The sequence below is a fragment of the Malus sylvestris genome, chromosome 15 (assembly GCF_916048215.2).
Source record: "Malus sylvestris chromosome 15, drMalSylv7.2, whole genome shotgun sequence".
Lineage (NCBI taxonomy): Eukaryota > Viridiplantae > Streptophyta > Magnoliopsida > Rosales > Rosaceae > Malus > Malus sylvestris.
In genome coordinates, this window is record NC_062274.1 from 45,558,353 (window position 1) to 45,585,822 (window position 27,470).

At 39.6% G+C, this 27,470-nt stretch overlaps 2 protein-coding genes and 2 long non-coding RNA genes across 21 annotated transcripts in view; 2 read left to right on the plus strand and 2 right to left on the minus strand.

Moving 5' to 3' along the window:
• The window catches only part of LOC126603565 (disease resistance protein RPV1-like), a 68,306-nt gene that overhangs the window by 1,316 nt on the left and 39,520 nt on the right, over positions 1–27,470 (plus strand). For 4 of the 14 annotated variants that reach the window (XR_007616288.1, XM_050270459.1, XM_050270464.1 and 1 more), the window contains exons 2-5: positions 5,826–6,342; positions 6,544–7,645; positions 7,734–8,027; positions 14,707–15,603. Coding sequence is in view for 9 of the 14 variants with exons in the window: in XM_050270459.1 (XP_050126416.1) it covers positions 5,849–6,342; positions 6,544–7,645; positions 7,734–8,027; positions 14,707–15,603 (2,787 nt within the window). In the remaining 5 variants the exon portion in view is untranslated. Of the gene's footprint in view, positions 1–5,825; positions 6,343–6,543; positions 7,646–7,733; positions 8,028–14,706; positions 15,604–15,681; positions 16,780–16,985; positions 17,367–18,671; positions 18,873–27,470 lie in introns of those variants that run through there. The other 10 variants (XM_050270462.1, XM_050270461.1, XR_007616285.1 and 7 more) reach the window with 9 other exon arrangements.
• On the plus strand, positions 890–4,483 carry LOC126603574 (uncharacterized). The gene is made up of 2 exons (XM_050270485.1): positions 890–2,709; positions 2,928–4,483. The coding sequence occupies exon 2, from the start codon at positions 3,716–3,718 to the stop codon at positions 4,388–4,390; it is 675 nt and encodes a 224-aa protein (XP_050126442.1). The 5' UTR covers positions 890–2,709; positions 2,928–3,715; the 3' UTR covers positions 4,391–4,483.
• Positions 7,928–27,470, minus strand: part of LOC126603578 (uncharacterized) — a 73,634-nt gene continuing 54,091 nt past the window's right edge. Inside the window, exon 3 of the long non-coding RNA XR_007616297.1 lies at positions 7,928–8,073. This is a non-coding gene — a long non-coding RNA (uncharacterized LOC126603578). The remainder of the gene's footprint in view (positions 8,074–27,470) is intronic.
• Positions 20,060–27,442, minus strand: LOC126603577 (uncharacterized). Of its 5 annotated transcripts, XR_007616294.1 has the most exons (7): positions 26,451–26,773; positions 26,051–26,145; positions 23,561–23,625; positions 23,055–23,100; positions 22,605–22,649; positions 20,872–20,917; positions 20,060–20,275 (listed from the first exon to the last, which is right to left on the minus strand). It is a non-coding gene; the product is annotated as an uncharacterized LOC126603577 (long non-coding RNA). The 5 variants fall into 5 exon arrangements; XR_007616296.1 differs by lacking the exons at positions 20,060–20,275; positions 26,451–26,773 and adding an exon at positions 26,781–27,442 and having other exon boundaries at positions 20,660–20,917; positions 26,051–26,139; XR_007616293.1 differs by lacking the exons at positions 20,060–20,275; positions 26,451–26,773 and adding an exon at positions 26,781–27,440 and having other exon boundaries at positions 20,660–20,917.

A 27,470-nucleotide genomic window follows, 5' to 3' on the forward strand; every position in this document is an offset into this window, starting at 1 on the left:
TATTCTTTTGAAATATATACAACAACAACAACAACAAAGCCTTTTCCCACTAAGTGGGGTCGGCTATATGAATCCTAGAACGCCATTGCGCTCGGTTTTGTGTCATGTCCTCCGTTAGATCCAAAATCAAGTCTTTTCTTAGGGTCTCTTCCAAAGTTTTCCTAGGTCTTCCTCTACCCCTTCGGCCCTAAACCTCTATCCCGTAGTCACATTTTCGAACCGGAGCGTCAGTAGGCCTTCTTTGCACATGTCCAAACCTCGGATATCCTCATTCCCAATCTTATCCTTTCTCGTGTGCCCATACATCCCACGAAGCATCCTCATCTCCGCTACACCCATTTTGTGTACGTGTTGATACTTCACCGCCCAACATTCTGTGCCATACAACATCGCTGGCCTTATTGCCGTCCTATAAAATTTTCCCTTGAGCTTCAGTGGCCTACGACGGTCACACAACACGCCGGATGCACTCTTACACTTCATCCATCCAGCTTGTATTCTATGGTTGAGATCTCCATCTAATTCTCCGTTCTCTTGCAAGATAGATCCTAGGTAGCGAAAACGGTCACTTTTTGTGATCTTCGCTAGATTGCTCCGGTCATTAGTGTGGATAAGTATATAAATGGATAGAGATAGGAAAGCAAACACAAGATGTACGTGGTTCACCCAGATTGGCTCCGTCCACGGAATAGAGGAGTTCTCATTAATTGTGAAGGGTTTACACAAGTACATAGGTTCAAGCTCTCCTTTAGTGAGTACAAGTGAATGATTTAGTACAAATGACATTAGGAAATATTGTGGGAGAATGATCTCGTAACCACGAAACTTCTAAGTACTGGAGTGTGGTATCGTCTTGACTTTCCTTATCTGTCTCATAGGTAGATGTGTCATCTTCTCTGGAAGTACTCTTCCTCCATCCAGGAGTGGTATCTGTAACTGGTAGAGATGCACAAGGTAATGTATCAATGTCACTTGAAGCTTACTTGTAGTTTCAGGCTTGGTCAAGCGCGATACAAACCATGTAGTAGGAGTCCCCCAAGTCGCCGAGCTAGGGGATCTGCTGAAAGAGGTGACAGACAAGGTAAGCAATCAGAGCTCCGGTTGATTGTTCACATTCTCCCTATCTTGCAGGCAGCATGAAGGATAAAGAGAAGAAAAATGAGAAGAGATGATATGGGATACTTTTGCTTTTGAAGAAGTAACTTTCCACAGGCTTATTCTTGAACTGGGCTGGAGGGTTTTCTGGTTTCCTCCAGAGATAAGGCCGACTGAAGAATTTGAGGGTCAAAACAAGTCCATCAAATCTAGAGTACGTTCGACCCTGCTGATATGGGATACTTTTGCTTTTGACAGAGTAATGGATGTATCGGCACGTGTGCTGTTACGCTTGTCTCCACATGCTTCCTTGTATCCTTCTCACTTGCCCTATTTGTTCCTCAGGCAGATGCGGGATCTTCCCTGGAAGCATAAGGTATTGAAGATGAGTACTCGAGAGCAATGCCAGGTAAGTAATCAGGTAAGGGGTTCCAGGCAGTCAGTTCCTGGCTGGAAGCTTGATTCCAAGTGCTGACTGATTGCTCTCTTTCTCCTTGTCTTGTAGGTAAGAACAAGGCCAAAGGAAAAGACAGGGAAAAAGCATGATATGGGATACTCTTGCTTTTAACCCTGATGATATGAGATATTCTTGCTCTAGTATAGCTTGTTTACAGAGGTATTATCGGGGGGAAAGAAAGCTGAATATTTCGAAAGGCTTCGTTGGGAGTGCCCTCTCAGATAAGAGGAAGGGTTGAGCATTTTTGAGGGTCTGCCTGTCCGTTGGGGATGGAGGTCGACATATATAGGAGTCTCCCTAACATCAAGTAATAATGCTATTCCTTTACCCTGCTTGGTCATAGCACGGTAGTGGGAGCTGCCAGCTTCACAAGTTTTAATTCTGTCAGAGCACTTTGAAAAAGTGGTCTGTGGTATTTGGAAAGCTGATGTTGCGTGTGAAGATTACAGACAAGCTTTATCCAAGGAGATCCAGCTCTTGAAGTTGGGAAAGTGGTGCCTCTTCGGTTTTCGAACAAGTAATCCTGTCGGGGATCTGGCTCTCGAGATTCGGAGAACGATGCCTCTTCGATTTTTGAGAAAGCAATCCTACTGGGGGTCTGGCTCTCGAGATTCGGAGAGCGGTGTCTTCGATTTTTGAGAAAGTAATCATGTTGGGAGTCTGGCTCTCGAGATTCGGAGGGCGGTGATGCCTCTTCGATTTTTGAGAAAGCAATCCTACTGGGGGTCTGGCTCTCGAGATTCGGAGAACGATGCCTCTTCGATTTTTGAGAAAGCAATCCTACTGGGGGTCTGGCTCTCGAGATTCGGAGAGCGGTGTCTTCGATTTTTGAGAAAGTAATCATGTTGGGAGTCTGGCTCTCGAGATTCGGAGGGCGGTGCCTCTTCGATTTTGGAGCAAACAATCTTGTTGGGAGTGTTTTCTCGAATGTGAGTAAAGGTTGGGCATGTTTGCTAGTCTACCTTGCCACGAAGCACAGAGGTTGACACACAGGGACTTTCCAATTATCCAGCAGTGGTACTGTTCCTTTACCCTCTCTTCGATTTTTGAGAAAGTAATCATGTTAGGAGTCTGGCTCTCGAGATTCGGAGGGCGGTGCCTCTTCGATTTTGGAGCAAGCAATCTTGTTGGGAGTGTTTTCTCGAATGTGAGTAAAGGTTGGGCATGTTTGCTAGGCTACCTTGACACGAAGCACAGAGGTTGACACACAGGGACTTTCCAATTATCCAGCCGTGGTACTGTTCCTTTACCCTCTCTTCGATTTTTGAGAAAGTAATCATGTTGGGAGTCTGGCTCTCGAGATTCGGAGGGCGGTGCCTCTTCGATTTTGGAGCAAGCAATCTTGTTGGGAGTGTTTTCTCGAATGTGAGTAAAGGTTGGGCATGTTTGCTAGTCTACCTTGCCACGAAGCACAGAGGTTGACACACCGGGACTTTCCAATTATCCAGCAGTGGTACTGTTCCTTTACCCTTGTGGGTAATAATATGGTAGCTAGACCTTCAAAATTTATGTGTCTAAACTTTGTTAGTGTTGTTTCTTTGCTAATCTTTTACCCTTCTTGGTCAGAGCGATGTAGTGGGAGCTGCAAGCTTCACGTGTCTCAACTTTGTCAGAGAACTTTGGCAAAGTTATATGTGGTACCTATGAGCTACTGTTGCTTGTGGGAAGTGGGTGATTGAACAGTACGATTCATGTGCTTTCTACTTCGCCAGAAATCTTCGACAGAATGCCCATAATTTCCGCAAAGCTGAGTGTGCGTGTGACAGGTGCTGACAAGGCTGGAAAAGTAGGTGCCTCTTCGATTTCTGAGATCGGCCCTCGTGGTCTCTGAGCAGCCCAGCTTTTGAGAAAGCAAGCCTCTTCGATTTCTGAGATCGGCCTTCGTGGTCTTTGAGCAGCCCAGCTTTTGAGAAAGCAAACGCCTCTTCGATTTCTGAGATCGACCCTCGTGGTCTCTGAGCGGCCCAGCTTTTGAGAAAGCAAACGCCTCTTCGATTTCTGAGCAGGCGCCTCTTCGATTTCTGAAGCTTCATCGAGTGCAGATTTTTATAGGGGCAGACATTAAGTTCCAAAGCACACTTGAAATCCACCAGTAGAAGCTCCATTCTTGCACTTCTAAGATCTTGATTTGTCCGACCTCTTCTCTCTTCAACACCTTTGAAAATGTCTGGCCCCTCCGACCGTCGTTTTGACTTGAACCTTGTTGAAGAGGCAGCCCCGCCTTCTCCAGACAACATATGGCGCCCATCCTTCGTCTCCCCTACTGGCCCTCTTACCGTTGGGGATTCCGTGATGAAGAATGATATGACCGCTGCGGTAGTGGCCAGGAACTTTCTCACTCCCAAAGATAACAGACTACTTTCCAAACGGTCTGATGAGTTGGCTGTTAAGGATTCTCTGGCTCTTAGTGTTCAGTGTGCAGGTTCTGTGTCTAATATGGTCCAACGCCTATTTGCTCGAACCCGCCAAGTTGAATCATTGGCGGCTGAAGTGATGAGTCTCAAACAGGAGATTAGAGGGCTCAAGCATGAGAATAAACAGTTGCACTGGCTCGCACATGACTATGCTACAAACATGAAGAGGAAGCTTGACCAGATGAAGGAATCTGATGGTCAGGTTTTACTTGATCATCAGAGATTTGTGGGTTTGTTCCAAAGGCATTTATTGCCTTCGTCTTCTGGGGCTGTACCGCGTAATGAAGCTCCAAATGATCAACCTCTGATGCCTCCTCCTTCTAGGGTTCTGTCCAGTACTGAGGCTCCGAATGATCCCCCTCTGGTGCCTTCTCTTTCTGGGGCTCTACCGACTGCTGAGACTTCTCCTAAGCAACCTTTGTGAAGGCTCCCTCTTGTTTGTTTATTTTGACTCAAGTATATGTACATATTTGTAACTTATCGGGGATATCAATAAATAAGCTTTCCTTCATTTCAACGTATTGTGTTAAATACACCAAAGCCTTTTTCGCTAAGTTCTTTGAATTTTCTTTTGTTGAAGCTTGTATGTTGAAGCTTTGTGAGTGGAGCATGTAGGTTGAGGTAGTGTTCCCTTAATTTCCCGAGTGAGGAAAACTTCTCGATTGGAGTCTTAATTACAGAATTTCATTAAAACCAAATCTAACGGTCAAGAAGGTGTTCTTATTTTTTTTTTAGGAAAATAGGGATCCCTATTTTCCTAAAAAAAAAATAAGAACACCTTCTTGACCGTTAGATTTGGTTTTAATGAAATTTCTGTCCTGTGTCATATCCTCCGTTAGATCCAAGTACTCTAAGTCTTTTCTTAGGGTCTCTTCCAAAGTTTTCCTAGGTCTTCCTCTACCCCTTCGGCCCTGAACCTCTGTCCCATAGTCGCATCTTCTAATCGGAGCGTCAGTAGGCCTTCTTTGCACATGTCCAAACCACTGTAACCGATTTTCTCTCATCTTTCCTTCAATTTCGGCTACTCCTACTTTACCCCGGATATCCTCATTCCTAATCTTATCCTTTCTCGTGTGCCCACACATCCAACGATGCATCCTCATCTCCGCTACACCCATTTTGTGTACGTGTTGATGCTTCACCGCCCAACATTCTGTGCCATACAGCATCGCCGGCCTTATTGCAGTCCTATAAAATTTTCCCTTGAGCTTCAGTGGCATACGGCGGTCACACAACACGCCGGATGCACTCTTCCACTTCATCCATCCAGCTTGTATTCTATGGTTGAGATCTAAAAAGATATAAATTAACAATATATTGAAAAAAACCTTTGATATTTGGTCTAAGAAATTAGAAAACAGAGCATCTAGATCAAAATGCCCCCTAAATTATTTGGTGGTTAAGAGCCGTAAATGAGCTCCTCACTAAAACTTAGAGAGGGTTTGAAAAATTCCATCTCGAATCAGAGCCAAGTTACATGTACATGTCTAACAAAAGTTTAGTCCATTTTTACCACACAAAAAAAGGAAATAAAATAACCAATAATATTCTTGCATGACGATATGACGAATTTATTCTTACTAGACACCAATTAGTCTTCTTTTTTTTTTTTTTTTCCTCCTGAGTGCTACTCGAGACTCCAACTTATTAGTTTTTGCATCAATTTTTTAGATCCCAAATGGCATGCCAATGTTCCAACTTATTATGTTGATCATATCCTACATATTTCCAAAATTAGACCTGTAATATGATTTTCATATCAGTGGTAAATCAGATGTGTTTGGTAGCTGGAGAATATATTCTCAATTTGCATTCCAATTTGTATATAGTAACTCTTCTTCATGCATTCACTGCTACAGATAGACTCTATTCAATAGCTGCTATGAGCACCGAGCAGCAGAAGAATGCTTCTTCATCCTCTTACCGGTGCACATATGATGCCTTCTTGAGTTTCAGAGGCACAGATACACGCAAGGGCTTTACAGATCACCTCTACAGTGCTTTGGAGTCGGCAGGAATCCACACTTTTAGAGATGATGATGAAATTGAGAGAGGAGCAAACATTGAACAGGAGCTACAGACAGCAATACAAGAGTCACGAGTATCAGTCATTGTTTTCTCCAAGGACTACGCCTCTTCCAGGTGGTGCCTGAATGAACTTGCTGTCATCATGGAACGTAAAAGAACAGATGGACACATGGTTATCCCAGTTTTCTATGATGTGGAACCATCAGATGTCAGGAAGCAGACGGGCAGTTTTGCAGAATCATTTACTAGACATGAAGAGCGCTTCAAGGACGAGATAGACAAGGTGGAGGAGTGGAGGCGAGCTCTTAGAGATGTTGCAGACTTGGGAGGGATGGTTTTAAGAGAACGGTAATTTTTCATTCCCTCCTATATTCAGTCAAGTAGATCAGATGCTAGTCTCAAGCTTGTGAAAGTTTTAGCTTTTTTTTTTTTTTTTTTTTTCTGAAAAAAATAAAAACAAAAAATAAAAAACTTGCTCGTGTTTTTTCTTTTGGCCTGAAAAGAAAGAACTTATTGTCCCTTGTGTATTTTGATACCAATAACATATAGGTACGAGTCGCAGTTTATCCAAGATATTGTTGAAGCGATTGGAAATAAACTAGACTACATGACGAATAGGAGATTAAGAGTTGAGCCCTATGTGATTGGAAGAGATTATCATGTGAAAAGACTAAACATGTGGCTGGAAGATGGATCAAATGATGTTGGAGTAGCTGTCATCCATGGAATGGGTGGAATAGGCAAGACCACCATTGCAAAAATTGCTTATAACCAGAACTTGTATAAATTTCAAGCTAGCAGCTTTCTTTCAGATATTAGGGAAACTTCCAAACAAGCCAATGGTTTTGTTCACTTGCAAAGGAACCTTCTTTCAGATATCCAAAAGAGGAAATTGAACAAAATATACAGCATTGATGAAGGAATAGTCAAGATCGAACGGGCTGTACGTTGCAAAAGAGTTCTTATTGTTCTTGATGATGTGGAGAACTCGGAACAGTTCAGTGCAATAATTGGAATGCGAGACTGGTTCCATCCTGGAAGTAAAATTATAATAACAACTAGGCATGAACATTTGTTAAAGGCTCATGAAGTTGTAAGGTTTAAGGTTGAAGGATTGCATGAGGATGAATCACTTGAGCTTTTCAGTTGGCATGCCTTTCGACAACCCCATCCTCAAGAAGGTTATATGGAGCTTTCAAGACCCGTGGTTGAACATTGTGGAGGGGTTCCATTAGCTCTTCAAGTTCTGGGATCTTCTCTATATGGAAAAACAATTGATGTATGGAAAAATGCACTACACAACTTAGACGTGATTTCTGAGGGGAAAATTCAAAAGATTCTTGCCATAAGCTTTGATTCTTTACAAGATCATGATAAACGTTTATTCCTGCATATAGCCTGTTTCTTCGTGGGAAAGGACAAGGATTTTACAACTACAATCCTTGACGAATGTGATTTTTCCACAGAGGTTGGACTTCAACATCTGGTTGATAGATGTCTTGTGGAAATTAATGTCCACAACAAGTTAACCATGCATCAATTACTTCAAGACATGGGAAGGGCAATAATTCGTGAAGAATCACCTGAGGACCCTGGAAGACGCACTAGACTGTGGCATAAAGATGCATTTAACGTTTTGAGAAAATTAACGGTAAGAAACATGATCTTTATCTGTATATATTTGCAATGGTATTCTGCATGTGACTAGTAACTTATCCAATGCTCTTATTTGTTAGCAGGGTACGAGAACTATCAAGGGCCTCGTGCTCAACTTTCCCTCAACAGAGTCATCTCCAGTATTAAATGAGGTAGGTTTCGAAACAAAGGCATTTACAGAGATGCTCAATCTTGAACTACTTCTGCTTGATAATGTAAAGTTGAGTGGAAGCTATGAAGATTTTCCAAAAAATTTAATATGGCTATCTTGGCGAGGATTCTCTTTAAAATCAATACCAGCCAATTTTTGTTTGGAAAATCTAGTTGTTCTTGACTTACGGAAGAGCAGTCTGCAACATGTTTGGAAAGGAACCAGGGTATGTTCTAATCTCTCTCTCTCTCTCTCTCTCTCTCTCTCTCTCTCTCAAAATACACACAACAACAACAACAACAACAACAACAACAAAACCTTTTCCCACTAAGTGGGGTCGGCTATATGAATCCTAGAACGCTATTGCGCTCATTTGTATCATGTCCTCCGTTAGATCCAAGTACTCAAGTCTTTTCTTAGGGTCTCTTCCAAAGTTTTCCTAGGTCTTCCTCTACTCCTTCGGCCCCGAACCTCTGTCCCGTAGTCACATTTTCGAACCGGAGCGTCAGTAGGCCTTCTTTGCACATGTCCAAACCACCGGGACCGATTTTCTCTCATCTTTCCTTCAATTTTGGCTACTCCTACTTTACCTCGGATATCCTAATTCCCAATCTTATCCTTTCTCGTGTGCCCATACATCCCACGAAGCATCCTCATCTCCGCTACACCCATTTTGTGTACGTTGATGCTTCACCGCCCAACATTCTGTGCCATACAACATCGCTGGCCTTATTGCCGTCCTATAAAATTTTCCCTTGAGCTTCAGTGGCCTACGACGGTCACACAACACGCCGGATGCACTCTTACACTTCATCCATCCAGCTTGTATTCTATGGTTGAGATCTCCATCTAATTCTCCGTTCTCTTGCAAGATAGATCCTAGGTAGCGAAAACGGTCACTTTTTGTGATCTTCGCTAGATTGCTCCGGTCATTAGTGTGGATAAGTATATAAATGGATAGAGATAGGAAAGCAAACACAAGATGTACGTGGTTCACCCAGATTGGCTACGTCCACGGAATAGAGGAGTTCTCATTAATTGTGAAGGGTTTACACAAGTACATAGGTTCAAGCTCTCCTTTAGTGAGTACAAGTGAATGATTTAGTACAAATGACATTAGGAAAAATTGTGGGAGAATGATCTCGTAGCCACGAAACTTCTAAGTACCGGAGTGTGGTATCGTCTTGACTTGCCTTATCTGTCTCATAGGTAGATGTGGCATCTTCTCTGGAAGTACTCTTCCTCCATCCAGGGGTGGTATCTGTAACTGGTGGAGATGCACAAGGTAATGTATCAATTTCACTTGAAGCTTACTTGTAGTTTCATGCTTGGTCAAGCGAGATACAAACCATGTAGTAGGAGTCCCCCAAGTCGCCGAGCTGGGGGATCTGCTGAAAGAGGTGACAGACAAGGTAAGCAATCAGAGCTCCGGCTGATTGTTCACATTCTCCCTATCTTGCAGGCAGCATGAAGGATAAAGAGAAGAAAAATGAGGAGAGATGATATGGGATACTTTTGCTTTTGAAGAAGTAACTTTCCACAGGCTTATTCTTGAACTGGGCTGGAGGGTTTTCTGGTTTCCTCCAGAGTATAAGGCCGACTGAAGAATTTGAGGGTCAAAACAAGTCCATCAAATCTAGAGTACGTTCGACCCTGCTGATATGGGATACTTTTGCTTTTGATAGAGTAGTGGATGTATCGGCACGTGTGCTGTTACGCTTGTCTCCACATGCTTCCTTGTATCCTTCTCACTTGCCCTATCTGTTCCTCAGGCAGATGCGGTATCTTCCCTGGAAGCATAAGATGTTGAAGATGAGTACTCGAGAGCAATGCCAGGTAAGTAATCAGGTAAGGGGTTCCAGGCAGTCAGTTCCTGGCTGGAAGCTTGATTCCAAGTGCTGACTGATTGCTCTCTTTCTCCTTGTCTTGCAGGTAAGAACAAGGCCAAAGGAAAAGACAGGGAAAAAGCATGATATGGGATACTCTTGCTTTTAACCCTGATGATATGAGATATTCTTGCTCTAGTATAGCTTGTTTACAGAGGTATTATCGGGGGGAAAAAAAGCTGTATATTTCGAAAGGCTTTGTTGGGAGTGCCCTCTCAGATAAGAGAAAGGGTTGAGCATTTTTGCAGGTCTGCCTGTCCGTTAGGGATGGAAGTCGACATATATAGGAGTCTCCCTAACATCAAGTAATAATGCTATTCATTTACCCTGCTTGGTTATAGCACGGTAGTGGGAGCTGCCAGCTTCACATGTTTTAACTCTGTCAGAGCACTTTGAAAAAGTGGTTTGTGGTATCTGGAAAGCTGATGTTGCGTGTGAAGATTACAGACCTGTCGGGGGTCTGGCTCTCGAGATTCTGAGAACGATGCCTCTTCGATTTTTGAGAAAGCAATCCTGCTGGGGGTTTGGCTCTCGAGATTCGGAGAGCGGTGTCTCTTAGATTTTTGAGAAAGTAATCATGTTGGGAGTCTGGCTCTCGAGATTCGGAGGGCGGTGCCTCTTCGATTTTGGAGCAAGCAATCTTGTTGGGAGTGTTTTCTCGAATGAGAGTAAAGGTTGGGCATGTTTGCTAGTCTACCTTGCCACGAAGCACAGAGGTTGACACACAGGGACTTTCCAATTATCCAGCAGTGGTACTGTTCCTTTACCCTCTCTTCGATTTTTGAGAAAGTAATCATGTTGGGAGTCTGGCTCTCGAGATTCGGAGGGCGGTGCCTCTTTGATTTTGGAGCAAGCAATCTTGTTAGGAGTGTTTTCTCGAATGTGAGTAAAGGTTGGGCATGTTTGCTAGTCTACCTTGCCACGAAGCACAGAGGTTGACACACCGGGACTTTCCAATTATCCAGCAGTGGTACTGTTCCTTTACCCTTGTGGGTAATAATATGGTAGCTAGACCTTCAAAATTTATGTGTCTAAACTTTGTTAGTGTTGTTTCTTTGCAATTCTTTTACCCTTCTTGGTCAGAGCGATGTAGTGGGAGCTGCAAGCTTCACGTGTCTCAACTTTGTCAGAGAACTTTGGCAAAGTTATCTGTGGTACCCATGAGCTACTGTTGCGTGTGGGAAGTGGGTGATTGAACAGTACGATTCATGTGCTTTCTACTTCGCCAGAAATCTTCGACAGAATGCCCATAATTTCTGCAAAGCTGAGTGTGCGTGTGACAGGTGCTGACAAGGCTGGAAAAGTAGGTGCCTCTTCGATTTCTGAAATCGGCCCTCGTGGTCTCTGAGCAGCCCAGCTTTTGAGAAAGCAAGCCTCTTCGATTTCTGAGATCGGCCTTTGTGGTCTTTGAGCAGCCCAGCTTTTGAGAAAGCAAACGCCTCTTCGATTTCTGAGCAGGCGCCTCTTCGATTTCTGAAGCTTCGTCGAGTGCAGATTTTTATAGGGGCTGACATTAAGTTCCAAAGCACACTTGAATATCCACCAGTAGAAGCTCCATTCTTGCACTTCTAAGATCTTGATTTGTCCGACCTCTTCTCTCTTCAACACCTTTGAAAATGTCTGGCCCCTCCGACCGTCGTTTTGACTTGAACCTTGTTGAAGAGGCAGCCCCGCCTTCTCCAGACAACATATGGCGCCCATCCTTCGTCTCCCCTACTGGTCCTCTTACCGTTGGGGATTCCGTGATGAAGAATGATATGACCGCTGCGGTAGTGGCCAGGAACCTTCTCACTCCCAAAGATAACAGACTACTTTCCAAAGGATATGATGAGTTGTCTGTTAAGGATTCTCTGGCTCTCAGTGTTCAGTGTGCAGGTTCTGTGTCTAATATGGCCCAACGCCTATTTGCTCGAACCCGCCAAGTTGAATCATTGGCGGCTGAAGTGATGAGTCTCAAACAGGAGATTAGAGGGCTCAAGCATGAGAATAAACAGTTGCACCGGCTCGCACATGACTATGCTACAAACATGAAGAGGAAGCTTGACCAGATGAAGGAATATGATGGTCAGGTTTTACTTGATCATCAGAGATTTGTGGGTTTGTTCCAAAGGCATTTATTGCCTTCGTCTTCTGGGGCTGTACCGCGTAATGAAGCTCCAAATGATCAATCTCTGATGCCTCCTCCTTCTAGGGTTTTGTCCAATACTGAGGCTCCGAATGATCCCCCTCCGGTGCCTTCTCTTTCTGGGGCTCTACCGACTGCTGAGACTTCTCCTAAGCAACCTTTGTGAAGGCTCCCTCTTGTTTGTTTATTTTGACTCAAGTATATGTACATATTTGTAACTTATCGGGGATATCAATAAATAAGCTTTCCTTCATTTCAACGTATTGTGTTAAATACACCAAAGCCTTCTTCGCTAAGTTCTTTGAATTTTCTTTTGTTGAAGCTTGTATGTTGAAGCTTTGTGAGTGGAGCATATAGGTTGAGGTAGTGTTCCCTTAATTTCCCGAGTGAGGAAAACTTCTTGGTTGGAGACTTGGAAAATCCAAGTCACTGAGTGGGATCGGCTATATGGATCTTAGAACGCCATTGTGTTCTGTCCTGTGTCATGTCCTTCGTTAGATCCAAGTACTCTAAGTCTTTTCTTAGGGTCTCTTCCAAAGTTTTCCTAGGTCTTCCTCTGCCCCTTCGGCCCTGAACCTCTGTTCCATAGTCGCATCTTCTAATCGGAGCGTCAGTAGGCCTTCTTTGCACATGTCCAAACCACCGTAACCGATTTTCTCTCATCTTTCCTTCAATTTCGGCTACTCCTACTTTACCCCGGATATCCTCATTCCTAATCTTATCCTTTCTCGTGTGCCCACACATCCAACGAAGCATCCTCATCTCCGCTACACCCATTTTGTGTACGTGTTGATGCTTCACCGCCCAACATTCTGTGCCATACAGCATCGCCGGCCTTATTGCCGTCCTATAAAATTTTCCCTTGAGCTTCAGTGGCATAGACGGTCACACAACACGCCAGATGCACTCTTCCACTTCATCCATCCAGCTTGTATTCTATGGTTGAGATCTCCATCTAATTCTCCGTTCTTTTGCAAGATAGATCCTAGGTAACGAAAACGGTCGCTCTTTGGTATTTCTTGATCTCCGATCCTCACCCCTAACTCGTTTTGGCCTCCATTTGCACTGAACTTGCACTCCATATATTCTGTCTTTGATCGACTTAGGCGAAGACCTTTAGATTCCAACACTTCTCTCCAAAGGTTAAGCTTTGCATTTACCCCTTCCTGAGTTTCATCTATCAACACTATATCGTCTGCGAAAAGCATACACCAAGGAATATCACCTTGAATATGTCCTGTTAACTCATCCATTACCAACGCAAAAAGGTAAGGACTTAAGGATGAGCCTTGATGTAATCCTACAGTTATGGGAAAGCTTTCGGTTTGTCCTTCATGAGTTCTTACGGCAGTCTTTGCTCCTTCATACATATCCTGTATAGCTTGGATATATGCTACTCGTACTCCTTTCTTCTCTAAAATCCTCCAAAGAATGTCTCTTGGGACCCTATCATACGCTTTTTTCCAAATCTATAAAGACCATGTGTAAATCCTTTTTCCCATCTCTATATCTTTCCATCAATCTTCGTAAGAGATAGATTGCCTCCATGGTTGAGCGCCCTGGCATGAACCCGAATTGGTTGTCCGAAACCCGTGTCTCTTGCCTCAATCTATGCTCAATGACTCTCTCCCAGAGCTTCATTGTATGACTCATTAGCTTAATTCCCCTATAGTTCATGCAATTTTGTACATCGCCCTTATTCTTGTAGATAGGCACCAAAGTGCTCATTCGCCACTCATTCGGCATCTTCTTCGTTTTCAAAATCCTATTGAAAAGGTCAGTGAGCCATGTTATACCTGTCTCTCCCAAAACTTTCCACACTTCGATTGGTATATCGTCTGGGCCTACTGCTTTTCTATGCTTCATCTTCTTCAAAGCTACACCCACTTCTTCCTTCCGGATTCTACGATAAAAAGAGTAGTTTCTACACTCTTCTGAGATACTCAACTCCCCTAAAGAAGCACTCCTTTCATGTCCTTCATTGAAAAGATTATGAAAATAACCTTTCCATCTGTCTTTAACCGCGTTCTCTGTAGCAAGAACCTTTCCATCCTCATCCTTGATGCACCTCACTTGGTTTAGGTCCTTTGTCTTCTTTTCCCTTGCTCTAGCTAGTTTATAGATATCCAACTCTCCTTCTTTGGTATCTAGTCGCTTATACATATCGTCATAAGCCGCTAACTTAGCTTCTCTCACAGCTTTCTTCGCCTCTTGCTTCGCTTTTCTATACCTTTCACCATTTTCATCGGTCCTATCCTTGTATAAGGCTTTGCAACATTCCTTCTTAGCCTTCACCTTTGCTTGTACCTCCTCATTCCACCACCAAGATTCCTTTTGGTGTGGGGCAAAGCCCTTGGACTCTCCTAATACCTCTTTTGCTACTTTTCGGATACAACTAGCCATGGAATCCCACATTTGGTTAGCTTCCCCCTCTCTATCCCACATACACTGGGTGATTACTTTCTCTTTGAAAATGGCTTGTTTTTCTTCTTTTAGATTCCACCATCTAGTCCTTGGGCACTTCCAAGTCTTGTTCTTTTTTCTCACTCTTTTGATATGTACATCCATCACCAACAAGCGATGTTGATTAGTCACGCTCTCTCCTGGTATAACTTTGCAATCCTTACAAGTTATACGATCCCCTTTCCTCATTAGAAGAAAATCTATTTGTGTTTTTGACGACCCACTCTTGTAGGTGATCACATGTTCTTCTCTCTTCTTAAAGAATGTGTTGGCTAAGAAGAGATCATATGCCATTGCAAAATCCAAGATAGCTTCCCCATCCTCGTTTCTCTCCCCAAAACCATGGCCACCATGAAAACCTCCATAGAAAATAATTTTCAGTGAAATTTAACTGTGTATTCATAGCAACTAATGACTTCTCTTTGACACAGTTTCTTACAAGATTGAAAATTCTTAATCTCAGTCATTCGCATGGCCTTAGGACAACATCTGACTTGTCCGGACTCCCTAACCTTGAGAAACTAATTCTTAAGGATTGCATTAATTTGATTGATGTTGATGAATCCATTGGAAACTTGGGGAAACTTATTTTCTTGAATCTAAAAGACTGCAAAAGTCTTATGAAGCTTCCAAAAAGAATGAACATGTTGAGGTCTCTTGAGGAACTTATTCTTACTGGTTGCCCAAAGCTTGTTCTTCATGACAGTGCCACAGTTATTCATTTACACTCTACATCTAGGGATATGAATAAACTTAGACTGTTATCAATTATATCATGGACACCAATCAGGTATTGGTGGATGTGGGCATGGCCGGGAAAGACTCTTCAATCAATGAGTTTCTCTCTGGCAAGTTTACCCCGTTTTTTGGGAAGCTTAAGTTTGTCTTACTGCAACATGTCAGAGGTTCCCAATGATCTGTGTACACTATCTTCGTTGAAGCATTTGAATCTAATTGGTAACCCAATTTTGTGCTTACCACAAAAAATGAAGACTCTTATTATGCTCGAGACTCTTTTGTTAGATAATTGCACAAACCTCGAAATTCTTCCAGAGCTCCCACCAAGGTTGAAGAGGTTAGAAGCAAAATATTGTACATCATTGAAAAGATTAACAAATTTACCAAACTTATTCAGATCATTGCAATCACTTTTTTGGGGTTGTGAGCATTTAGTTGAAGTTGAAAGCTTGTTGAATATAAAACCGCTGAGAAGCGCTGACATAGAAATGACAAGATATATGGACCTGTTCAATTTGAAATCCATATCAAGCACTGATGTCGAAATGATCAACTACTTGACCGGTACAACCAGGAAGGCTCCTGTCCAGGTCTTTCTCTGTCTCCTCTCTCATGTATAGTTCTAATTATTATATCTATGAACTAGTTGGGCCTAACTGTTTGAATAGTTAAATTTGAATTGTAGATTCTTGATGAAACAGGTACTCTATGAATGTGGCATATATAGCATTTTCTTTCATGGAAGCAAGATTCCAGATGGATTTAGCTTCACAACAAGATACAGATCTGTGCTGTCAGTTATTGCACCTTCACATCCTAATCCCAAAATCCGAGGCTTGAATTCATGTGTTTTATATGCAAGAGAACCAGGCTTGGTTATTGATGACTATCTTGTTAGTGCTATGCATTTGATTAAGGTCAGTAATCAGACCAAGGGTCTTATGTGGACCTATTCTCCAGTCACAGTAGGTTTTCCAACTGAGACGGAAGATATGCTATGGCTAAGCCATTTTCGATTTGGAAACAATGAATTGGAGTATGGGGACGAAATACGTGTTTCGGTGGAGATGCATGATTTTCGGATAAAGGAGTTCGGAATCCAGCTTGTGTACGAGCAGGAAATGTCTCCTAGTAGCCAGAATAATGTTGTTGCTGGAGATGTGTCAATGTCAACATCAGAGTACCAAATGTGGACAGGAAAATACTTTCTCAGTAATCATAGGCACCGTACTCATCAGGCTCAATTCCGAATGAGACAGGAGAATCCAGCACATAATGAATTTTCATTTGGGCCAGAGCATCAGGTTCATAACTTATTCAAGGCCCAAGGACCATTGGAAAATATTGTGAGAGGATGTCCAGCAGATTCCCCATCTGCTTCTCGTCACCTGTTTTGGCGAAAATGAAGAGAAACATTCTCAATTCTTTGTCCAACATCAGTCATTTATGGTTGGAAAGAAGGATCAGCATCATTTTCCTTGGTGAGTACCGTCTTTTTGTTCTTTGTTGTTCTCTCGTTCTGATAATATACTCGTGGCTTTGTTGGATTTGTTGCTTTTTGCTTATTGTCATAAAGACCAATCAAGGAAACAAAACCGGAACATTCCTCATGAGTCTGCAGATGATGTTTTAAACCCCCTATAGAGCAAAACCAATCTGAGCGTATTTCTCATCTGTTATGGCTCGGTCCTTTTATAGCTGATATTGGTGCACAAACTCCTTTTTTCTATATTTTCAGAGAAAGTCTGCAAAACTTAAATCCTATAGTTCTTTTTCTGCCTTTTTCTACAATAGTACTACTCCTTCCGATAATAATCCTAGCGGCCCAAAATTATATATTCCAACTTTAAATCCCAATTAAGGTGCTATAATTGGTTTTTTATGTTTATGCTCACTAGAAACCTCATTGATCTACAACGAACAAACAACTACCGTATAGATCATGCTTTCTTAATTTTTGCTCCACTTGCAGCTGGTGCGAGACTTGGTGCGATGGCAAGTGCCTTCGTCCAAGAGCGGTAGGTCTCGGGTTCGAGATTTGGGAGCAGCCTCTCCATAAATGGGGGTAAGGCTAGCCGACATTCACCTCTCCCAGACTCTGCGTAAAGCGGGAGTCTTGTGCACTGGGTACGACCTTTTACAGTTGGTGCGAGGGACCTTTGCGCGTTAACTATGTGCCAGTCTGGGTCCATTTAGTGTGCGTTAACTATGGGCACGACCTAACGAGGGACCTGAGATATTCAAGAACCCTTACCGAGTACCAGAAAATATGAATTTTGTAAGTCATAATGTATTACTGTAAACTTTTCTTATTTTACAACCTAAATCCATTCATATTAGCAACCTTTTCTTATTCTTTTATGCCTTCAGTTTTGAAATCGCCCAATCAACAAATTATTAAAAATGTGTACATGACACTAATTTCATAAGGATTGCCAACGCAATCAGATTCGAAAAAACTAAAACGGACAAAAAATGCACAAATAACTTAAAAATCCATATTGACAAAATCTAGAATAAACTGAAACAACTAAAATCCTAAATTAATCCATAAACCTAAATCATGACTGCCACTAGGGGTGGGCGCGGTTCGGTTTGGTGCGGTTTTGAGTGAAACCAAAACCAAAACCGCAAGTTTTTGCGGTTTGGTTCGGTGCGGTTTTGAAGCCAAAACCAAAATGAAACCAAACCGTTTGGTTCGGTTCGGTGCGGTTTCAAACGGTTTCGGTTTGGTTTTTAAGAAAAAATGTACAATTTGCAATTTAACATATTAAAAAGCATTTCCCAATAGTAATAGGAAAATGACATTTGTTATGTAAACAATTAGCATGTTGCATGTAGTTGTGATGTTAAAACATGTTTGTGCAACAAAAAGGTATCACTTACAATATTTTTCATAAAACAAGTTGAATAAATTTGAATTCATTAAACATGAGCGAAATTTTCATACTAGAATATGTGATATCATGCTTCAAATGAGTGGCTTTTAGTAGATCATTGTTCGACTCTTGATAACAAAATTAGTCCACCCTTGTACATATATGTGTGTGTGATGGTATAAAATAACAAAGGTTCTTCAAGTTAATGAACAAAAGAAAGTGATGAATGATGATATTCTAGTGTGGTTGAGTCCATACTAAGTGTATGAATTTTAACAAACGACCAATTAAAACATGAAATCTAATATGGACATTTAATTAAATGTTTATTAATATTTGCGGTGCGGTTCGGTTTCGGTGCGGTTTTCAAAAGCCAAAACCGAAACCAAACCGTTTTCTATGTTGCGGTTCGGTTTCAAAACCGAAACCGTTTCAAAACCGCAAAACCAAACCGTTCGGTGCGGTTCGATTTGGTTCGTGTTTCGGTTTCGGTTTTCGGTTTTAAGTGCCCACCCCTAACTGCCACCGTGAATTGAAGTTGTGTCATGACAGAACCGATCGCGTTCAAGTGATAATAGTCCGTAGAAACAATCAGCGAATCTGTAAAAGATTTGTTCACCACAAATACTTATTATTTTCCCGTGACCAAAATAAAAAAGAACGAGAGTAGAGGCCAGTGTGAGATCCTAAGAATTTATTATCGAAGAAGCGAAATTTATTTTCTACTCCATTTCATTTATTTTTGTTTTTATTTAATTTTACTTGAGCACCGTGTGCAGAGTTAATTTTTTCACCGACTCAGAATCTGCGACGTGACAGAATGGTATCAAAGCATATGTATTAGACAACCTTGGACAACCTGTGGTGTCATTTGAATATTAGCTTTAAAGGAACCAGAGCCTGGCTACTTAGAACTTTGTATTTTAGTGGAATGTTGATTGATTTATGGAATAAGAAATACAATATAGTATGCTAAGAAACTTGTACAAAGATACCCACAATTTTCTTGGGAGTTTATGTGTGTTCGACTAAGTACTAGATATGAACACACGTAATTAGCCGCTTAAGATTTCGAAATCGACTTGTCAAATTACATGAATCCTTACTCTACATACAACCATGAATTGACTTGGAAATTAAAGTCCGATCAAAGGTGAAAAATCTGGACTTGTCAAGTAATTCAATGTTTAAAGTAAATCTCGAGTATGAGATTTATTTTAAGAATGATGAATTGTGAAATCTTAAGAATTTATTATCAAATAAGAGAAATTTATTTTCCATCCCGTTTCATTTATTTTTGTTTTATTTAATTTTACTTGTGTATCAGGCGCGGGTTATTTTTTTCACCGAGTCCGGGTCCAAGCGTGACAAGGACTCAAACAGATGTTCCTTTCATTCTCAAATTGTGAGTTATATTCACTGTGACAAAAACAAGAAAGGATGAGAGAATATGACTCAAGGTAATGTTCATTTCATACTGAGTAAATTGTAGCTATGGTCCCTTAACTTTAACTCAATTTGAGCAATGGTCCCACAACTAAAAATCAATTATCATTGGTCCCTCAACTCATCAAAATGTGCAGTTATGGTCCCTTAACTAAAAATTCATTACCATTGGTCCCTCAACTTTAATTCAACTGGAGAAATGATTCCTAAACTTTAACCCAATTGTAACAATGGTCCTTCCAATATAACTCGTTTTAACAAAAATTTTGACGTAGTTGAGGAAAAAGACCATAATTATATACTTTGATGAGTTGAGGGACCCTAATTATATAAATGGTTATTCCAACATAACTTATTTTGACAAAATTTTAATGAAATTGATGAAAATGACTATAGCTACACATTTTGATAAGTTGAAGGACCAATGGTAATGAATTTTTAATTGAAGAACCATTGCTCCAATTTGATTAAAGTTGATAGACCATTGCTACAATTTACTCTTTCATGCTCAAAATGACACATTTGTGCACTTTTCTTTTAAACTAGTCATTATAGTCCAATTAGCAGTTGTAAAGTATCAGCTTTACATCCAATTTAACAAAACAAAATTATCTTTTTACCCTCAATTGCCATGTGTTGTCTACATGACCAAGATGGTTGAAAAATTAGATGAAGATTTTCAAAATCCAACTCCCGAGGGAAGATTGGCTATTTATAAAAGTCCAGGGTAAATCAACTAAAATTAAAGTTCAAGGCGAAATTTTTCCAACAATAGAGTTTACAATTTTCTTTTTCTCAATTCGTGCCGGCTAAACGCTTTTAATTAACATTACTCAAGTTATAAGCACCTTACAAAATTTGCAATTTTTTTTCATAGTACTATAAACTAGAAAATATGTCCGCGCTTTGCTGCGGGACTTGAATGCACCAGCCTTAACTGCATGAATAAGACACATTTAACCTAAATAAATTAAACATTCATGAATGAACAAAGGGATAGATGAGTGAATGAGGTCGGTACGATAAGCAACTTGGTTTTTATATACATTCAACAGAGCTGATATGAAAAGACATTGTACAGTTATCAGAATGAAGTTCCTGATTACAAAAGATGCGGCTGCAAAAAATGCTCTATTTCCATAAGAAACAGCAGCAACATGCAGTTCTCACACATTGGTTATTCTAATGTCCATTTCATTGTAGGGTAGACATGAATCATTTTGACAGAAAGAGACAAATTGTTGACGATGGTAAGTCTTAATGAATCATATTGAAACGGCAGCAGCCTTAGAATAAGATTCGATGGTGCATAGAGTATGGATTGCAAGTTGAATTCCAACAAATATGTGTAATTATGAATCACCACGACCGAAATTAGAAAATCCACAAAAAAATGAGGTCTAACTCTCTATTTCGGAGGAGAATATCCAAAAATAATGATGTCCCCTTGTTTTTGTTTTTCATTCATTTCTCACAAACCAATCATACATTTAAAATAGGCTTTGAATAAAAACAGGGCATATAATTATATACCTCAAAATGCCAAGAAACCAACTTCTCCCTCCAACGATCCAAACTCCTGAAATTCCCAAGCATAATAAATCCATTAGCAATTTCTTGATGTTTCTTTGCTTTATTTAGTCTAAAGATTGAAATATATAGGATGTGCATATATATGGAGTAAAGAAGTGGTGCATTTGTGAGATAAAGCATTAACATCCACCGTGACATCTGTGTATATTTTACAATATGTGTGTCTGAGTTTGCATTTGTGCTGAATATTAACTTGAAAAGTTGAAAGCAAAGATATTACACACTTCAAAAGATGCTTGCATCAGGTTGGACACCAACGGACAGCTAAAAAACTAATCCACTAGTGTACACATTATCTTGATTTTTCTTGTTAATGCACCTTCATTTCCTTCTACTAAGGGGCATTTCATCTACAATTAATCATCTACTGATAAAAGACAATCTCTAGATACTCGATATGCAACTAAATCAACAAACAATCCTTACTTATTCAGCATATCTACATAACCAGATTGAATCAGATATCAGACTTCATATTGTCAAACATTATGTTCTCTCTAACCAGATAGGACACTGGATTGCACACTAAGTAAATAAAGACCCCAAATTGGAAAACACCCAACACCAATTAGACACAAATAATAGACACACACTAATCAAATTAATTAGTGCACATATAAAGACATAGAAAACATACGGAAATATAGGGGAAACGCCAATCAGACAAAAATAACACATACACTGTAAAGAGATAGAAGACATAGGAAAACTTATAATAGATGGCCTTAGTTTACTTAGTGCACATATAAGCTAATGTTTCTTATAAAGATATAATAATTAAAGGCAACCTACAATTGAGCCTGATATTGGACTTAACTTGTTAAGCTATCTCAGTTTGTTTAATAATTGGGAAACATATCGTAACCTCCTTAAGGTCTAATCAGTGCATATATATTGGGAGATATGTGCATAAATTTGGAGTAAAGAAGTGGTGCATTTATGGCCAGATTTTTATTCATTTGGTATTCAATTTTGTTGTGACTTATGAAATCAAAAGGCTTTCACACTGAAGGTCTCATCAGGGTTCTGCTCCTAAACCCCCTGAACAAACAAAATTGATAAATCATTATCATTACCTTTAACAAAACAGATTACAGTAAAAAAAAATTCCTGTTTAAAAAACAATTAAGCAGTTTCATATAGCCTCCTAAGTCCTAAGCACAAAATTATAGTTTAATAAAGGAAAATCCCAATCCAAAGCTCCAACCTTTTAACCCAAAATGAAAACGAAAAGCATGGTACATATAATTCAGTTTTATTATTAGATTTTCTAAATCCCCACTTTAAATCCATTGCAAAGATACTACCACCAACTAAGGGTGGCAATTTGACTGTGGTTGTGTATGTTAGTGGACTTTATGCAACTCAATATATAAAATTTAAGCAGTTTCAGATACTCTCCTAAGCATCTGCAAACTATTAACATTATCTTCCCAAGTTTCTTTCCCAATTTCATCGATAGCAATTTTATTGACAGCAATTTCATTGATAGTCTGCTAAGTATCTGCAAACCATTAACATTATACCAACTTAAGAGATAGCAATTACACATTCCACCGTTATCATAGTCATAAATAGTCAAAGGATGCCACAATTATATAGCCAAATCCAGTCCCAACGTGCATGAATAAAATGTAACAACATAGTCACAAAATCACCGTAAATAAATATACCTTAAAAGCCAAAAGGCCAAGTGCTCCCTCCAACGATCCAAATTTCTGAAAATCGCAAACATAGCAAATCCATTATCACTAACTTACAGAACAGTAATGAAAATAATAGCTTAGAAACAGCGTTGAAAAGCACCTTGAGTGAAGAAAACAAAGTGAAATCTGTTTTTCATGCAAATTATTGATGATAGCACGTTTTAACGAATCATATTCAAACGGCAGCAACCTTTGTATAAAAACAGGGTATATAAAATAGGCTTGTGAGAAAATCCAAATAAGGATGTCTCCTTGAACAAATAACACACACACCGATCATTCATGTCTCTCTTTTTCAAATAACACACACAGTGATCCAAAACAGGGTATTCTAATTCTCTTTTTCATTCATTTCACACAAACCAATCATACATTTAAAATAGTGCTTGAATAAAAACAGGGTACATAATTATATACCTCAAAATGCCAAGGAACCAACTTCTCCCTCCAACAATTGAAATTCCTGAAATTCCAAAACATAGCAAATCCATTAGCAATATCATGATGTTTCTTTGCTTTATATAGTCTAAAGATTATAAGGATGTGCATATATTTGGAGTAAAGAAGTAGTGCAACCTTTCAACCTCATTTCTAGAAAACTACCAAAGAAACAATGAGATAAAGAGAACCTTTTTTTTTTTTTTTTGGGTATTCTAATGATATTTTAGCCTAATTTATACCATGCGAAAAAAGATTTTGAACTTTGTTCGGTGGCTGAAAAGAATTTTTGCCTCCAAATAATAATGCTTACCCATAACCTAGAATTTAAAATTACCATTTTGTGCTTTTGTGCCATTAGGATGTGAAAACTCAAGTGGCAGGTGGCAGCAGTGGTACCAAATTATAATTCTAAATCTGGTAACAGAAACCGGTTGATAATTAACCCAGAATATAAAATCCAAAGAAGTTAGAGCAAAAATTACCTTCAATCTTCGCTTTTCTTGTACTTTGGCATTGTGCGGTTGACTTGTAAACGGTAAATGAAATCCTGAAAACCGAAGAATGAAAAACATTCTTTTAGTTAACTAAAAAGCACTCGTAAACGGAGTAAGATATCTAGTAACCAAAAAATAAATCTTGGAAAGCAGACATAAACAAACTTCAATCACAATTACTTTAATACATTTGGATACAAAGGAAAATTAAATTTATTCAATTTTGATATAAAGAAAATTAACTAATGCAGGAAGAACATTTGTGCCTCAATGGCGCGAAAAGTACTCAAAACAAACATTGTGATGTGCAAACAGAAAATGATCATGCTCTCCAACCTATATTTGGTGACGGAAAATTTATACAGAAAATGAATGTGCTCTCCAACCTACCCGTTGGCATTCTCCTTTCCAGTTCTCAATATGTGATGTGTAAACCACATTGGTTGTCCTAGTAAGACATATAGGACAAAATATTCGGTGCTTAATTAAATAATTTTTGCATGAGTTGTTAATTATAGTAGGTCTAAATCTAATTTTAAAAATCTCTACCCCAATTATAAATAACAGTAGTGGAAAATTCGGTACATGGGGAATCATGTAGTTAAATAAATTATTAATGCCTCTAAGTTAGAGAGCATTTGAAATAATGGTAGAAAAGAATTTGTGCCTCCAAATACTAATGCTTCCCCATAACCTAGAATTTGCACTCACACTCCTCATTCATCACTACAACAACAACAACAAAGTCTTTTCCCACTAAGTGGGGTCGGCTATATGAATCCTAGAACGCCATTGCGCTCAGTTCTGTGTCATGTCCTCCGTTAGATCCAAGTATTCTAAGTTTTTTTCTTAGGGTCTCTTCCAAAGTTTTCCTAGGTCTTCCTCTACCCCTTCGGCCCTGAACCTCTGTCCCGTAGTCACATCTTCGAACCGGAGCGTCAATAGGCCTTCTTTGCACATGTCCAAACTACCGTAACCGGTTTTCTCTCATCTTTCCTTCAATTTCGGCTACTCCTACTTTACCTCGGATATCCTCATTCCTAATCTTATCTTTTCTCGTGTGCCACACATCCAACGAAGCATCCTCATCTCCGCTACACCCATTTTATGTATATATACTAAAAAATTAGAAGAAAAATAAACATGATCTTATTTGTCAACAAACGGGAAAAAGAATACAAAGAAGCCCTGGAAAGCTTCAACGAAAAAAACAAAGAAAAGGCTCAACTTGTAACCACACTTATGGAGGCAATTACAAACAATAAATAAATTATAATTAATTAATTGTCCAGTCCCCAACTTTAACTATTGTTACATGCAGGCGATCGAATTAGACCTGGGAAGTGGGAAACATACTTAATCCTTAAACACTGAGTTGATTGCAGGGCAAGTAAGCATCAAATTAGTATCACTACATAACATCGTTAATTTAACCCAATTCTAAGTGACTAAAACCTTTCCTCCATACATCTTAATAAAAATAAATCCACTTTTTTTTTATTTATGGTGTATTTTGATTTTCCGTCTCTTTGTTTGATTTGAGCTCTAGTAGAACATGCTTTGTTATATATTAGATAAGTCTGCTCAAAAAGAGGAGGCTAGAGCCTAGAAACGCTTATAAAGAAGATATTCCATAATGTTTCCATGTTGAGCTATGACCAAGGCAGAGTTAGACTCATATCAGGATTACTACATGTTCTGGGAAAGGATTGCCAAAAGACTGCATGCATAACTTCTCCTACAATTACCTAAGCATCCTATTAATATATGTGACATGGAACAGAGACTTTACAATCAAGAAAACGAAGAATGCAACAGTTGTAAGGTCTTGTTTCTTATCAAAATAGATTCCTCTTAAGAAAGGGACTTATATGCATTAAATTTGAACACTAATTAGGAGATGAACACACAAATTCCTAATCAATCAAGTTACGAAGGTCCTAAATCCTAATCCCATGATCCCATTTTCTTTCCCAAATTTCCAGGCAACCAAACAGACCCCAACCCAACCCTAATCTGCAAATTTCTCAATCAAACACCACTCAATCACCCATCAAAAACCAAAGAAATTCAAGAAAATGAAGAATGCAACAATTGCAAGGTCTTGTTTGTTATCAAAATAGATCCCTCTTAAGAAAGGGACTTATATGAATTAAATTTGAATACTGATCAGGAGATAAACACACAAATTCCTAATCAATCAAGTTACCAAGGTCCTAAATCCTAACCACAAAAAATCACACTGATCAAATTAAAACATATCCAATTATAAAACTATCATTAAAAATGAATATTTCATCATTTTGGTACAGTAGCATAAAGCCTCATTAAAAAGAGAAAAAGAGAAAATACAGTAGCATAATCAATAAAGTTGATGCATGTTTCAATCAAATTGATGCATATTTCAATCGAGCCTCATTAAAAATAGAAAATACAGCATCACAAAGCATAACAGAAGCTTGGAAATGGAGAAGGAACCTGCAATTAGGTATCTTCAGAAGCAAAAATGGCAGAACGTACAGAACCCAGAATCACACAGAGAGAGAGAGAGAGTGGAGTGAGTCGGTCTGGAGCTAAAATAAAGAAAATGAGCTTTAGAAAGTAGTAAAGGATGTTCAACAAACTGAACAGTCAAGAAACCATTTTTAAATTTGCGTCGGAGGATACACCAAGAATGGACTTTTCCACCAGGCAAAACAATAAATTGCTGATGAACTAAACAATCTAAAACAATCTATGACAACTTTAATGAAGGAAAAAAAATCTATGACAATTTGAAGCAGATGGCAAATCAAACATTAAATAATGAATTAAAAACAATAAACTGAAAAATAAAGTTGAATTGGCACTAAACAATGGATTAAAAACAGTGCATCACCTTTTGAATTAAGGGAGGAAACCAAAAAATCAAACTCTCTCATACCTCCCTCAGTCACCCCTTCCTGACCGGCTAACCCCACAAACTGCACACAACCATGCCTTCCCCCCCTCCCTCTCTCTCTAAAATTGGAGGAAATCCCATAGGTTATGGCAGAGGACCTAGCTAAATCTCTCTCACTGAGTCGAAACCCCTAGCTCCCATCTCTCTCCAATCTGTCAGTCCCTCTGTCCTCCTCCCTCCAATGACGCTTCGACCGAAGTACAACCATTTCTCCAAACAGAGAAGAAAAAAATATGGATAGAACCTTATTAAAAAAAAGAATACCACCTAATGAGGTTAAGACACGTGGACAAAGCGATGCTCCTGGTGGAAAGGAGGAAGTGTGGTGTATATTGCCTGGGTGGTAGAACCACGAACTCGATGGGTTGTTCCTAGAAACGAGCGCGCTGACCAGTTTTCAGGTTGTAGATAATGATGAGGGAGAAATCTTGCTGGTCGAAACGAGGGTATGTCGAGACCCTTGTCTGAAGCTAAATGACGATTTTTAGCTTGCAACAGCTGCACATGCATTGGCCGTATATTGTGAATCCAGACAGGACTGATTCAGGTGGTGTGCATGCTGGTATGTGTTTGAAGGCGTATTTGGGATGGATGCAAGGATTTTTGCATGGTACATTCGCCAAGGTGGAAAATCGTTGAGATTTGGCTCATATATTTGTCATTAGTTAAAAACAGCTTAAAAACACTTAAAAATGTATTTGGTACTGAGGTGATTTTATAAAAAGTAGATATAAAAAAAACTAAACTCAAAAAATGGTGTTTGGTAAACACTTAAAAACAGCATATTTTCACAGTTTTGGATAAAAAAAAGCTGAAAATGTGAAATAGCAAAAATGAGTTTATTCTCACATCACAACAAAAACAATTTTTTTTTGCAAAGCACAGCAATATCAAACCAGCCTATGTGTCATGTGCATTGAACAATTGAAGACCAACTTGTGTTGGTGTACGCGTAAG